Source organism: Nasonia vitripennis (assembly GCF_009193385.2).
Source record: "Nasonia vitripennis strain AsymCx chromosome 1 unlocalized genomic scaffold, Nvit_psr_1.1 chr1_random0009, whole genome shotgun sequence".
Lineage (NCBI taxonomy): Eukaryota > Metazoa > Arthropoda > Insecta > Hymenoptera > Pteromalidae > Nasonia > Nasonia vitripennis.
Genome location: NW_022279596.1, coordinates 403,474 through 418,385, shown reverse-complemented (window position 1 = coordinate 418,385; position 14,912 = coordinate 403,474). Strand labels below are relative to the sequence as shown.

At 35.2% G+C, this 14,912-nt stretch overlaps 1 protein-coding gene across 1 annotated transcript; it reads right to left on the bottom strand.

Moving 5' to 3' along the window:
• Window positions 1-249: 249 nt before the first annotated feature.
• Window positions 250-5,279, bottom strand: LOC116418192. Its single transcript, XM_031933284.1, has 4 exons — window positions 4,698-5,279; window positions 4,256-4,348; window positions 3,579-3,943; window positions 250-3,210 (listed from the first exon to the last, which is right to left on the bottom strand). The coding sequence occupies exon 4, from the start codon at window positions 2,645-2,647 to the stop codon at window positions 1,079-1,081; it is 1,569 nt and encodes a 522-aa protein (XP_031789144.1). The 5' UTR covers window positions 2,648-3,210; window positions 3,579-3,943; window positions 4,256-4,348; window positions 4,698-5,279; the 3' UTR covers window positions 250-1,078.
• Window positions 5,280-14,912: the final 9,633 nt, after the last annotated feature.

The following is a 14,912-nucleotide window of genomic DNA, read 5'->3' as shown; positions in this document are numbered from 1 at the left end:
ATTATTTTTGGTGTTGACAGAGTTTCAATATCAGTAGCTTTTGGAAATAAAAGGACTGAAGGAATAAGGAAGTCTGTGCGAGTGATTTTTATATTGCAGCAGTAAAATTAAGATTAGATACACATCACCAATGATCACAATTTAAAATTGGAATCACATATTTTTTAATACACAATTTATACTCACTATTTTTTTTAAGCCATCGGATCAAATGGCAAATATTTCATCAAGTAAACAGGATAGGATTTCAAGTTGTATGTTGGTAAAGGATCAGGTGATAAAAGGTAGGAATACGGAAAGATACTGAGCCATCGGGATCTATTTTCTGAACCTTTGTATTCTACTTTTTCGTAAACTCCTAACTCTTCGAAGGGAATAATCTCATCGGTCCACCCAACAAAGTAAATGTAATTGAATTTATCATTAATTAATATATATTTTATGTTGCAGATAATAAAGTTTCCAAAAGTATTTTTACCTATGCAAATACTCATATTTTCTGAATATTGTATATTGCAAAAAGTAACATTCTTGGCGACATGTGATATTGTCTTTGAATTGCTCGAAATATAATCATTTATTAATGATGAAATTTCAGTTTCGTATTCGCTTGATATATACGGTATTGCATCTTTGGATTCAACGACAATATCATACTGCCGTTCAAGTGAAGCTTGTAATAATTCGTGCTTTTCTGCTAATGTCATATGTATTTTTTTGAAATTTCTCAAGCTTTCTACTATGCTTTTAAAATAACTATGCTTTGATTCAAATCTAAGCGTCCAAACGTGTTTTAATGGCCCGAATTCGTAAAACAGCTTTGGATAGTGCATGAGGAATTCGTGCTTTGGTCTTAGCGGGTTTGTAAAATATGTGCTTCTTGAATATATATACTCAGATATAATATTCGATAAAATTGCTATTTGATTAAAACTTAATGCTGGTGAACTAACTATACAACATATTTCTCTTAAAAGAAGTAGAAGCTTCCAGACTTCGTCATACGGATCCTTTATTCTATCATATAAAGCCAAGGGAAGAATCAACACTAATCTCTTAAGCTGGCTAGCTGAGCCAGTTAATTTTTTTTTGTTGAATTAATTTTAATATAAGGAATAAAATTCTTAGTTTCGTTACTTAACTTGATTGTGTTCAATCTATAATTTAATAAACCTAAGCGTACCCATTTTTTTTTAATAAAATATGTTATTATCAAATGCAGATCATACGAAACTATTCCCTCGAAAAGGTCATGAGCTACGCATGGAGCTAGACCTGGTCCGGCAACATGAAAATTTTGAAGTTGATTTAATGAAGATTTCATTTTGATACCTTTAACTGGTTTTTTTAAATACTCAGCTTCTGCAGCATGTTTATCGTAATTAGCAATATTTCTTAGTTGCTTTCGATCGAAAGGATTTTCGCGAAAATCTTTGAGCATTATTTCACAATATTGACATATGAACTGCGCAGAGCTAAAGTTCTCTACGTAACCACCAATAGAGTGATTACCTAAGTTATCGCCTATACATGCAGCTATGCTTCCAGTGAATTTCATATGCTCTGAGTTGATAGTAATATTTATACCTTCATTTTCCAATGTATGTAAATCTAAAAGTAAGTTTCTTAAAATTTTTTTCCAACCAAATTTAGTTACGAAGTTGTTATTGCATAACATTATCAACTTGATGTTATCAGTTTTTGATCTAAGAAAAGCCGGTAAATTTAGCAAAGTGACATATACTCCGATCAACTTAAACTTGGATTTTGATGCGCCAAGTGGATTGCATACTTCAAAAGCATCTTGGTAAAAACTTAACTGTACAGTATTATTTTTGTTGAAAAATTCGCTATTTTTTATTACATTCCCATCTTTAACATCAAATAAACCTTGAGCAGTAGTACTTTTTCGTGGATTTATGCAAAATGGTCTAACGTTATCATTCAGCAGCCACGTTTTAATGGTTTCTAGTACGGGTACATAGCTGAAATAACATTGCGTTTCTTTGCCGTCATCATCTAAAATCGGTACTTCAATGGGTTGAATAAAATTGTATTCTTTTTTATAATATTGTTTTCTCGTAAAAGTACTTCTTAAAATACCGTTTTTCGGGTCGTGTGAATTAATAAAGCTATTGAAACTTTTACAAAAAATGCTACTAACATTGTCTTTATCATTGAGATTTGAATGAAAAAGTAATTCAGTAAATTTTGCTTTGCATGAATCAAATACAGAATACATTCCATTCATGACCCCTTGAAGAACGGATTCAGTCGCAAAATGTTTGACTGATAATTGTAGGTATATTTTCGCTAAGTTTTGTATGAGATCTACAACTTCAGTTTCATTTCTTTCACACGATATATATTGCTTGACTTCCCAATTCAACGAATTTACTGTCAATGAATTTGGCGTATTTTCGATATTTTCATCATTACGGTCATGGCTTGATTTATTTTTATCAAAATCGATTGATTGTAAAATTGGAAAATCTGCGTTTTCTAACACATCGTTTGATTTTGCCATTACAATTGTAGAGAACGAATGAGTTCTTAAAACCCCATGCGAATAAAGATCAAGTACGGTGGAATTTTCTAAATATTCTGTACGCAATACATCTTTATGATTCATGTCAATTTCATACATTCATTACTTAATTTCATCATTTTTGGCGGATTATGAGAATCATTAGTAAATTTTCCCGTATCGATTTCAGTAAAAGCATTACGTCGTTTCAAAGGATTCAAAATATTGTTTACATTTAATGATTTTGGAAATACAGATATCTCGAGGCTGCTAATTTGTGAATGTGAAATTTTATTGCAAAACTGCGTTTGACATTTGAATGAATTTCTTTATGTTTTTTAAGCATCAATACACTAGTTCATTTATATTGACATCCACTGTGCTTACAACTATAACAAAAATGAGATCTATGAAATCGTACTAAATGTTTTCTAAAACTCAAATAATTTTTTAAAGCAGTACGACAACCCGTATAGACGCATGTTATCTTATTCACTACAGAACTTCTGTGCACTTTTTGATGGTCATTGTATAATATAATACTTGTGAATACTGAAGTACAGTTATCGCACGCAAACATATTGACTGTATTCGGATATATTTATTAAAGGAAAATGAAAGGATTGTTTACTTTTAAAATATTGCCACTATTATAGTTTGGTCAGGCCAAAGTTGATGTATTGCTAGAAAATTGATTTCATAATATAGACATTGTTTGGCTGTAATTCGAGTAGCAGTTATTAGACGTGCCACAAAATATTGCCATTTTTCTGTCGTGTTTACTTCCTACAAAGATTAGCATATATATAAGACAAAGCTATCTTAAATTGTTGTAATTATAACCAGAATATGAATAATTTATCGAGGTACTCTAACAGTTAATCTTACATATATAGAATAACTAGCAGTTCAACTTATTTTATATGTTGCTCTTTGTAGGAAATAACAACAATGCATTATATTATGCATATATTGAAATGCAATACATCCAAAAATATTGACTATGATTTACATCAAAGGTAAATAATAGAAATAATATGTAAACACTCACCACAGCCATTCTTCTTCGCTTTCGTCACTTGAGGCAATGATCACTGTATCTGCCAAGCTTTCTGGGCTAGAATTTACTTCTCTCTCAGAAATGATACGTGATATTCTATCAAGTACGCATCGCATGGAATATATATTTTGGTCGATGATCAATCTCAAAGTGCTCAAGTTAATTTTCTCTTCAAATTGTATAATCACTCTACTTATTTGTTGTGATATTTTTGAAGCAGCTATGATAACTTCTTGAATATCCTTCAAACCTTGCGTGTCAAATTGGGTTTCAAAATGCAGCTTACTATTTAAGCGTACCAAGTAAGTTTTTTGATTGTCTAAAATATTTATAAAATCATCAACTGTGAAATTCATCTGAAAAAAGTTATTTATTTATGATTTACATACTATACATACATTTATTTCAACATTTTAGCATAGATATTTTGCGTTATTTAAAACAAGTTTTATATTTTCGTTATATAAAACAAATTTGTCTGTAATATTCATTAATTACTTATAGCAATATTCTTTAGAAGAATGTTTACTCTTCTAAAGGATTTTATAAATTAGACGCAATACATAACCTCTTTCGTCGTTATTCGGTTTCGCATGAGTTCACGCTTACATTTTCACGGCGAGTTATTATTAATAAAACATAATAAGATATTATTGGCGTTCATTTACCGTTTACTTGAAGATGATGTATAAATAAATTGCTGATTTGCGTGGATGCTTTCTCGTTCTGGAAAGATTTCGATTCGGGTCCCATTGCTCGATCTGTGAAATCCACCAACTCCGGTAAAGTTCACGAATTCGGGAATTGTACTCGAGAGTCGTCGCGCTACTCTCGGTAAAATCACACCGCTGAGCATGGGAAAAATACCGACGATATAGAGGGACCCCCGCTCAACGTGGTAATGTTACAGTCACATGTCACTTTACGTCGTTGAAGCATGTGATTTCGTACATGAAAATGGCAATCTTCCGCAAAACTTTTTACAGTGCACACAATTTTCGTCGCGCCGCGTACTTCGAAATTCTCTCGCGCCACGTGGCATCAATGAATGCTCGTTCCCGGCGGCCACTAGCTTCACTACGAGTTCTCGACACCATGAGTCTTACTAACCTGGCTACCAATTTCCGCACCACAACTGTTACTTCCTCTCCTCCTGATGATGTCTCGTACTCTAAGAAAAGCGAACTCGCGAAGAACTCTCTCGTGCAGTTAATCAAAACCGGGGGGATCTACTCCCGGTTTCGTGCCCGTTGCCGTCCGGAACTACCATCCCGCGTCGCGGGTCTCTGCGCCACGAGGACCTCATCGAGCCTGTCGATAATCGATATTTCTCGCACGCAGGCGACTAAACAGGCGTCGATACAGAAGTCAATACGCGCGCGATTCGAACCGCGACTCATTCTCTCACTCTCTCACGCCCTTGTTTTCACCATATCTCTGGCTCTGAGCCGCGTACAACGGCGCCAGTATGAACTGGGCTTATGCCCTCTACACATTTATCTCAGATGTTAGCAGGCGCGCCTCCACCGGTTGCCAATCGGGTCTTCTCCCTCCACTCCAAAGCAGTCGGGCCTCGGCATACGTATAGCTATACACTCGGCGCGCGCGCGCAGCTGCTGACTCGTCGTGCTGCTGGCCGTGCGGTTTCCCCCTCTCCGCACTGCCGACTCTCCAGCGCTGCTGCCTCGTGGTCTCGGCGCGCTTGCTTCCGTTGGCGGAAGTCAAAGAAGCGCTGCTCGGATCCGGGAGTTGCCGCACTGGTCAGCCGAGTGTGCGATTGCGTCGTCTGCTCCGGTGGCTGACGTGCGATGAAGCTGCTGGCCACGACTCCTCTCTCCTCTCGTTACTACTACAATCACCCAAAATATTAGCAATTATTGCCATTGGGGCGACTCCAGTAACGAGAGCGAGGCGAGGATTCTGTGCACAGTGAAGACGAGCTAATCTCGTCACAATTAATTATAATAAACAAAAAACGTTTTCTTCGCTAGGTGGCGGGTCACTCAAGGTGTGGAGCACTTTTAAGTGAGGCATTTGATTCTGTTTCTTTATCATCGGGCATACCAATTGATCTGCTGTTCTTTTTAGTAGATGAAAGATCATAATTTTCAGGTGAGGTATTTGATTCTGTTGAATGTGACTCCTGAAACTAAAATAGAATAATCAAGTAACATCAGAAATACGGAAAATAATCTTTGTGAAAAGTTGAACGTAAATCAAACGAAAATATATACATATATTGTAAGTATTTTCGTCCATCGTTGGCATACCATTCGATCTGTTTCTGATTTTTGTATTATTTGCTTTCTCATCAGTTAGTATGTTAAATTGATATTTCTAAAAATAACATAAGTTATTATAATGTATACAAACAGTATTCAATAAGATCTAACAATAATTAACAATCAATACATCGATTGAAGCTGCAATAGACCCCATATCTGACGATACCGTTGACTTTATAAAATCTAATTTCCTGAAACAACAATAGAATTATGCAAACACGTGTTACTATATGATTTGTTTATTTTATTACGTACGAAAACTCTTCAACATGTAGCTAGCCTAAAAATTAGAAGCAATGCTACGACTTTAACCTTGAATTCTGCAAATTGAATCGCAGATGCGCCCCTTTCCGCGTGTTTATTGTAGCTGCTGCACTATACTTATTTGTTCAAATTTGTGTAATAATTTTATACGTACTGTAAAAAATTGATCTCGTACTGAGCTTAACTCAGAAGTCAAATCCTTTTTAAAATCATCGATAATATCCATTATCCAATGATTTTCAATCACCTTATCATTCGACGATTTTTCTTTCATTTAATTTTCGTGTCGGAGAATATTTCCAACGTGTCTTCATACACCATGAGACGAAGATTCTACAAAAATTATTATTCAGATGAAGTAAGTAATTGACACTTATCATTTCGATCATTCATATTCAGACAAAACTTGATTTCGAATTTTGAAAATACGGATTTTTGAAAAACTAGAATCTCATTCTAAATTTACGGATGCATGAAAGGCGTAAGAATTCAAACGTGCTCAGTATGAGCATTCTCTGACATCGGATCATCGTTTGCGTACAAAGAGGCGCGGTTTGCTCTGTATATTTTCATGTTTAGTCGCGTGAGTGCTCCGCGTAACGCCTAATAAGTTGACGATTCGATCGAATCGTTAGAATCAAAGCACGTGTAAGAAGCCCTCTCTTATATTATATCACTACTGCATTATATTATACTTATTAAATTAATTGTTTCTTTCATAATGAGTATTTTATTATGTCTATTGAAATTAAAGATTGGCAATTTTCCTACTTCGACACAACGTAGATAACAAAAACAAAACCGAGATACTCAAAATAACACCTGCCTCAAGGACCGCAAAACGAGCCTCAGATTTCTGAAAACTGCACAGATAAAGTACCTCAATCTATGGATTATGAATTTGATCATGTAAATGTATTGAGTTTACTTTCTAATACGTATTAAATACAAAAATTGAAAACAATTAGTTTTTTCCAATACTATAAATGTATTTTCCATGAAACTTCATCAAATTTTATCAAATTCGTAAGCGTAATAAATGTAAACATTTCTAGGAGATATTGAATGACACTACCGCTTATGACTTTGAGGTTAATTCAATATTCGGCTCATTCAATAATCATCCTTAGAATCTATATTTAATGATGAAGAAAATATTCTAGATGCAGACGATCAGACATTTGATAATGATTTTGCTCAAGACGAGGCTGATAGTTTCGAATGGATGAAAAAGAAAGTGTACTGTAGCGAAGATTTGACACTTGGTGAAGCATTTTATAAAATCATGAATTTTTTTGTGCAAAATAGTTTAACGAAAAAATCTTTTGAACATTTGATCATATTATTGATCTTCATTCTGCCAAAACATAATAATTTTCCGAGAACTAAACATGACTTTATGAAATTATTGTTTTCATTAATACCCTCTTCTCAGATTGTAAAGAAACATCAAATTTGTGAAGATTGCTCGCATTATTTAGGTGTTTTCTCAAAACGGTCTCCAAACAATGTTTACGAGCAGTGTAGCAGTGTCAATACAAACGAGTGTTTGTAGAATACGATCTTAAAGGCGTTCTTCGATCTGCATTTGAAGATAGATATTTACACGAACTAATAGATGAACATAGTAGAAATACTAATCTTAATAAAGACCTTATAACAGATTTCAATTCAGCTGAACAGTATCGAAAGTTAAAACAAGAAGTTCTCACAGGGCGATACCATTTGTGTTTATTATGGAATACTGATGGTGCTTTTGTTTCTAAAAGCTCAAAAGGAGAAATTTGGCCAGTTCAAGGGCAAATTTTGAATGACCCCCCCCCCCCCCCCCCCAAAATACAGAAAGAGCTTTCAATTTTTGTGTGGAATATAGTACATTGTATTGTCCACAATCCAAATATGAACTTTTTATTAAGCTTTTTTCAGTCATTTTGAAAGATTTGTTCGAGAATGGCTTTGATTGGCTTAATCGAACAACAAACACGATAGAATACTCTATAGCTATAGCGCCTATAGCTTCTTTAGATCACCCTGCAAGAGCCGCAGCACAAAATCTAATGAAGTATAATGGAGAATGCGGGTCTACCTTTTGCGAGCATCCAGGTCAAACGTGTGCTACAGGTTTGGATCACAATCGTGTTTTTCCTTTCTTAGATAATAAGCCTCTTTTACGAACTCAAGAAGCAATGATACGACAAGAAGATGACGCAATAACTAATAATTTAGCGCACGTAAAAGGTGTCAAAGGACCAACGAATGCAGCTACAATCCCTTTTTTTAACATCGCAACATCTTTTGTACCTCTGGTTCGATAATACGAATCATGGTAGTCCGTTCTACATTAATAAACAAGATTGTGATATAATTAATAGTCATATATTACAAATTGCACCACCAGATTATATAGCAAGAATACCAAGAATCTTGAAGTATCGAAAGTATTACAAAGCATCAGAAATTCAAGATTTCCTCTTATTTTACTTTCCGGTGATTTTCATAAATATTTTGCCTAAACAATATTACGAAAATTTTTTCTTTTAGTTTATGGTATCAGAATTTTGTTAAAATCAAAAATCAGTACAGATGAAATTAATTTGGCTGATTCGTTGTTAGAGTTATTTGCTTCGCAAGTACACAATCTGTATGGACTAAATAAATGTTCGTTCAACGTTCATCAATTGACACATATGGCTGATGCAGTAAGAAGATGGGGACCTTTGTAGGTTTGGCCTTCGTTTCCATTTGAAGATGCTAATGGGTATTTCAAAAAAATTAATCATGGACCAAATAAGGTAGACATGGAAATAGTTAATACTATTAAAATGTTAAACGCATTATACGCTTTGAGAAGTAGAGTTCGTCCAAATTTCTACAATGAAATCAATCTGGTGAAACGATTCTTGGAGCAGTAAAAAAGATATTTTTGCGCGAAGATGAACTAGGAGAACTCCATTTTTGGATTGTTTTAAACAATTTAACAATAGCATCTGACAATTCTATATTTGTTTATGCAAGAGCAAGAATTCATAATAATATTTTCACATCAAAAATGTATAGAGCGAATAAAAGAAGTAATTCTGTTGTAACTTGGGACAATTTTTTAAAATTTGGAGTGATAGAATTTTTCATTTCCGTAAATAACAACATTTTTGCATGCATACAGGAACTTGTTCAAAACTTAACTGAATATCATATCACCCATGAAACAACCAGAATTTGTTTTTCGAAATTTATAAAGCCTGTACACTTAACACACTGTATTTCAATTATATCGTTGAGTCAAATCGAACATAAATTATTATTTTTACTAGGAAATTTAAGTGCGCTTCGCGCACTCCTTATCATGTCATACTTAACATTTAAATTTTGCTACCTGCTTAGCGCCAACAGTTTGAAGCGTTTGTATGTTATATAATAAAATCCGTATTTCTGATTCGCGTTCCTTAATTCTTGTACCAGGCGACCGATTCTCAATTAAATGCTTTACAACAAAGCCCATCACTTTTTTAAGAGAGGATCCAAGCATGTATGTGTACCTGTGAATTCAGTCAAGAAAAAAGTTGTAAAATAAAGAAAATGTTCAATTAATGTATATATTATACATAATTTATTGTTAAAATGAAATTATGTATGTTTTATACACAATTTGTGTATGCTCATTCCCGCATATAAAATGTACATATTCTATGTATAAGTGATTATGTATAGAGCACAGACAATTTAAATTTTATTTTTTTACAGGGTAATTTTTGTTCCGCTTTTATTTTTGCTTCATTTTTTCACTACACTGAGAAAAATTACCTAATAATCATATAATGTGTACCAAGAAGTAAAGTGGGCTTTTTTAGGCCGAGTGTAAAGTTTGCAGTACGAGTGAATTCGAGGGAGTTTACGAGCCGCAGACGAGTACTGCAACCTCGCGAGGCCAAAAAGTCCTCTTATCCCTTGGTGCACACTATATTTTTTGTAACGCATATACTGATTTCCGCATTTACGCACACACACATGTATACATGATCATATATGAACACACACGCATACGTATACATATATTTGACCATTTTCTTTAAAAAAAATTTTAGCGGGCGTTGCTATACCAGTATAGTAAAAATTGCACTCCGCTTTGACTCGCTGTGTTCCGTCAGTACAAAATTAATGACAGAGCTAAAAAATTTGTCGTAACTCAAATCGATGACAGGAATTCGCCTGATCACTTACTGCCACTAGGGGGCGACTCGTAAACTCCACTCGTAAGTAACGAAAAACTGTTCGGTTAGTATATAAGGAACTTCCAGATCAGAACATTATATATAAATATAAATGCGATTAGTCTAGCGATGCATTGATAGGTTGCCTCATGTGTTATATTAGATTTCGATGTATGTAAAGGACCCCGCAATTTCCTTATGGAAACTGGCTTTCGGCCAAATTTTTTGTAATTTCGGGAAATAATAGTTCTGAACTAGTAGATCAAAAATGTTCATGGGCCCAAAGTCCAAATGTCAATAGTTTAACAGATACAGCTCTTCGAAGTTGAAGTTTTATCATACCCATGCACTGTATGGCTTGTACGAACTTATAATGTTCTTGTTAAAGACAGCTCTGCATACATGTGTGTGTGTGTGTATATACATACATACATACACACATATAATCTCATGCAATGGTACTTATTCGGACACTTTCATATATGAATCGGTACTTATGTGGTCTTTTGCGGACTTATGCACTTTTGCGAACTTATGCACTTATGACTGGCGCATAAGTTAACGGCATTTTACCATACATGGAACGTGACTTATGAAGACACAGAGTGATGATTGCTTTAGTGCAACGGTAGTTGTATGGACATTTTCTCATATGTATAGTGACTTATGATTATATACATACATATACATATAAGTACGTATAAGTCAATGTTCCGGGACATTCCATATGCGTAAGTCAACATTCCAGGACTTTTGGTAGTTTCCGGGACCGTCCCGGATCCCCTATATGTTTAAGACCACTTTCAGGGACCAAACTAGAGTCCATACACAGAGGTATGATTGCTTTAGCACTGTACTTACGAGTTCAACTCTTGAAAAAGGGATCGATTTTGACAAAAGTCCTGAAACATGGGCTTAAAACTTCTATATATACATATACATACAAGGTATTCATTCGAACGTCCTTCTTAGGATAGTCGAACGGAGACCCATCGGTCACTTGCATTTCGAACTTTGTCTCATCCAATAGTCCTTTCCAGGATAATTGGTGAGCTTATTCATCGTGTGCTTGCGAGTTACCGAGGCTATTCATTCGAACGTCCTTCTTAGGATAGTCGAACGGAGATCCATCGGTCACTTGCATTTCGAACTTTGGCTCATCCAATAGTCCTTTTCAGGATAATTGGTGAGCTTATTCATAGTATCAAGCTTCACTTGTAAACAGATCTTTTCATCTCAGTTTAAGTAGTTGGCGCATAGTGCCATCGGTTTCTAACAAACGTCAAATAGCAATCACTAGACGAGATAAGCTTAATCAGCCACCGCTAGCTCTAGATGAAAATTCTAGAATATGCCTTAACTGTAATCGATCAATTATCGATGAAATAGCTTTAATAGATGCCGGTCCAGCTTGTTTGCGATTGAATGTTGTTACCCAAACAGCCTCTCAGACTTCCATTATTTGCAATTCTCAAAATGAAATCCATAGATTATCAGTAGAATGCAGGGTTCAGGTATTTATCAAAAGAAATATTTACATCCCAGATAATGTACGTAGCTGTAGACATCATCTGACTGACAATGGTTGCTTCTTTGACTTTCTGTTACCTGGTTTGCGATCTATTAACAGACCATATATCATTAGAGGTCAACAATTACAAGTTTTTCTCCAAGGAATGAGAAACGTGGCAATTCAAAGGGGTACAGGTATTGACTGCGATAACTTGACCGATGAGGAATTTGCTTGCATGTCACCAATAAATAGACAGCAGTTTGAAAATCTTCTCACTTTCTGTGATCCAGTACTACAGAATAATGGAACATTGAGACATGTAAACAAAAAGTATGTATGTATGTATGTATGCATGATCTACACTCCTATATATTCATATATATACATATATACATGTATGCAGAGCTGTCTTTAACAAGAACATCATAAGTTCGTACAAGCCATACAGTGCATGGACATGATAAAACTTCAACTTCGAAGAGCTGTGTCTGTTAAACTATTGACATTTGGACTTTGGGCCCATGAACATTTTTGATCTACTAGTTCAGAACTATTATTTCCCGAAATTACAAAAAATTTGGCCGAAAGCCAGTTTCCATAAGGAAATTGCGGGGTCCTTAGGATATCATGAAATTCTATGCGATACTTCGACGATTTCGACTTTCGACTTCGAGATTAAATGTTAACAAATAAATAAATGAAAATTTGCCCGCAACACCCAACAAACACAAATAAGAGAAAAAGCACCAACAGACAACAAAATAAAGGGGCCAAAAATATTTTCAAAAAGCTTTAGTATCCATAAACTTTGATATGCGATACAGTAAAAATTGCTATGTAGTATAGTAAAATCTGGTGATCTGAAATGTAACTATACCGTATACTAAAATTTAATATAAGTCGAGTTTGGCTCCTCGTTACTATACAGTATAGTAATTTTTGATGAAAATTGTAGGAATATTTAGTGATATATTTCTTTCCGTATAGTCGTGTACAGCCGCATAGAACTATGTACAACCGAGATCGACCGCGCCCAAAATCTTACTAACTTTTGGTATTGTATCGCCATCGTGAGACACGCGGCTTACATTTACAAATAACATTTTTGTCGTTAGCACTATCGAAAATTACTGCAATTTCTTCAACATAGGAAAGTCAAGCATTTCCTTAGTTGTTTTAAAACTATAGAGAAAAACGTACACATGGATGACATTAAATATGTAATGTGAAGTATTTTTTCTTTAATTAATTCTTTACTGTTATCACTATTTGCATCTTCAATAGAAAAACTTCTGTATTATATCTTCACTGTATGGGACAAGACTACATTAAGGTTCAAAAATAAACTGTGAAATCATTGTTGATCAGATATTATGACTTTATTGAAATCTCCAAACGATCAGGTCCTTGTGTGACTTTCTCTCACAAGTTGTCGCCGAGAACTAACGCTCTACTCATTAAACGCCGCCGAAAACTCGGGCCCGCTAAAACAAAGATGCTTTCCCGAGGACTGCCGAAGGGACTCGAAGCAGTGCGCGCGCTACTCTATATCTATAGCTATACACACGCAATCATATGCCCGCGCGAACGTCTCCCGCCACCCGACTCTCTGGCCTGGCAGTCACAGATCGGCCCTTTAGCCTCTCCGCACTGAAAGTGGCCCTCAAAATCCGCGGAGTAAAACTCCTAGAGGGGGTCGTGGCAATCTAGGAATGATTATAAAATCATTCCTAACCGTATTGGCCTGAAGCCACGAATCGCCTTGTCGATTCGCGTATATAAGAGCCAAATGACGGAGAAACGTTCGCTAAAACTACTAATAGGTAGAATATATTATTGATAAAGAATAAATACGTCGCACTTGCTCTTATTCCTAGCAGTCCTCGGTTACGTCCGGAACATTCACTTTCAGTAATTCAACGTTTAGTTTTAAACCTACTGTTAGAGTTAATGTGGGGTAAGTTAATTGGGGCGATTGGCTCGAGAATTGTCGCGATAATTAAAATGTAATCGTAAAGAAACGAATATCTTTTAGTTGAGGTTTAGATACCGACGACAAACATGCGACAAATTTAGTCCCAGCAGAAAAAGCCAAACAACTTCGCCTAGATTTTCCTCTAAACAACGGACTGAATCGCCGTTTTATCCACCATTGATCCCGTTGAACATCTAGCTGATGCATTTGAACACTCGTTGAATAACTCGAAAGACTTATGTTCAGCTAGTAATCCATATTTAGTCAACAGATTGGTCAATCGGCATGGTTAAGATTTAAACAAGTTGTGAGCTTTCATCAGGACTAGGAGAATATAATAATAGGGAAAACGTTTTTCGCTTAGTTCGTGCGCTTCTAGAAGAGGCGCGCTCTGTTGTTGAAAACCTGCTAGCAACAGATAGCGCCGACACCGATTTTATAATGGAAACGCTCGAACTTCGTTTCGGAAATAAAAGTATTATTTTGGAAAAAGTAGTTTCGGGTTTAAAGCAATTACCTAATGTTGTCTCGTCAATGGACGTTTTAGTTTTTTCAACGAAATTACGCAGTGCCGTAATTGCATTAATTTCTCTAAACAGCATCGGATATTTGCTGAGCCGCGACATATTGAAAGAATTGCTAATGAAATTATCTCCTAGTATGGTCGCCGATTATGGCAGATATATACGAAAAATAGGTTCCTCAGATTCGAACTGTCAGATTTTCTGGATAGTGAAATAAAAAAAGTAGACAGTTTGGTTAGAAAATATTTTCAGATTGATTCATTAACCACTGAAAGTAAACAGAGTATAGATCTCACAGATAAATATGCGCTCGATCTTCTAAAAACAAAAAGCAAAAGAGTTGGAAACGCGTGGGAGACGTGCCTATTATTGAAACGGCAGAATATTATAATTCCAGACAGCAGACCAACCATACAATAACCAAACAAAATTAGACAATAATCCGGATTACGCAGAATTATATTATAGAGAAATGGCCCTGGTAGAAGAATTATCTTAGGCGTTGGCTTTCTTAGTAAGAATAACCTTGTTTCTTTCATTAAAAATAACCCAATTT

Excerpts from the sequence above, each read along its gene's own strand:
- LOC116418192 (XM_031933284.1), bottom strand. The coding sequence starts at position 2,647 with ATGTATGAAATTGACATGAATCATAAAGATGTATTGCGTACAGAATAT.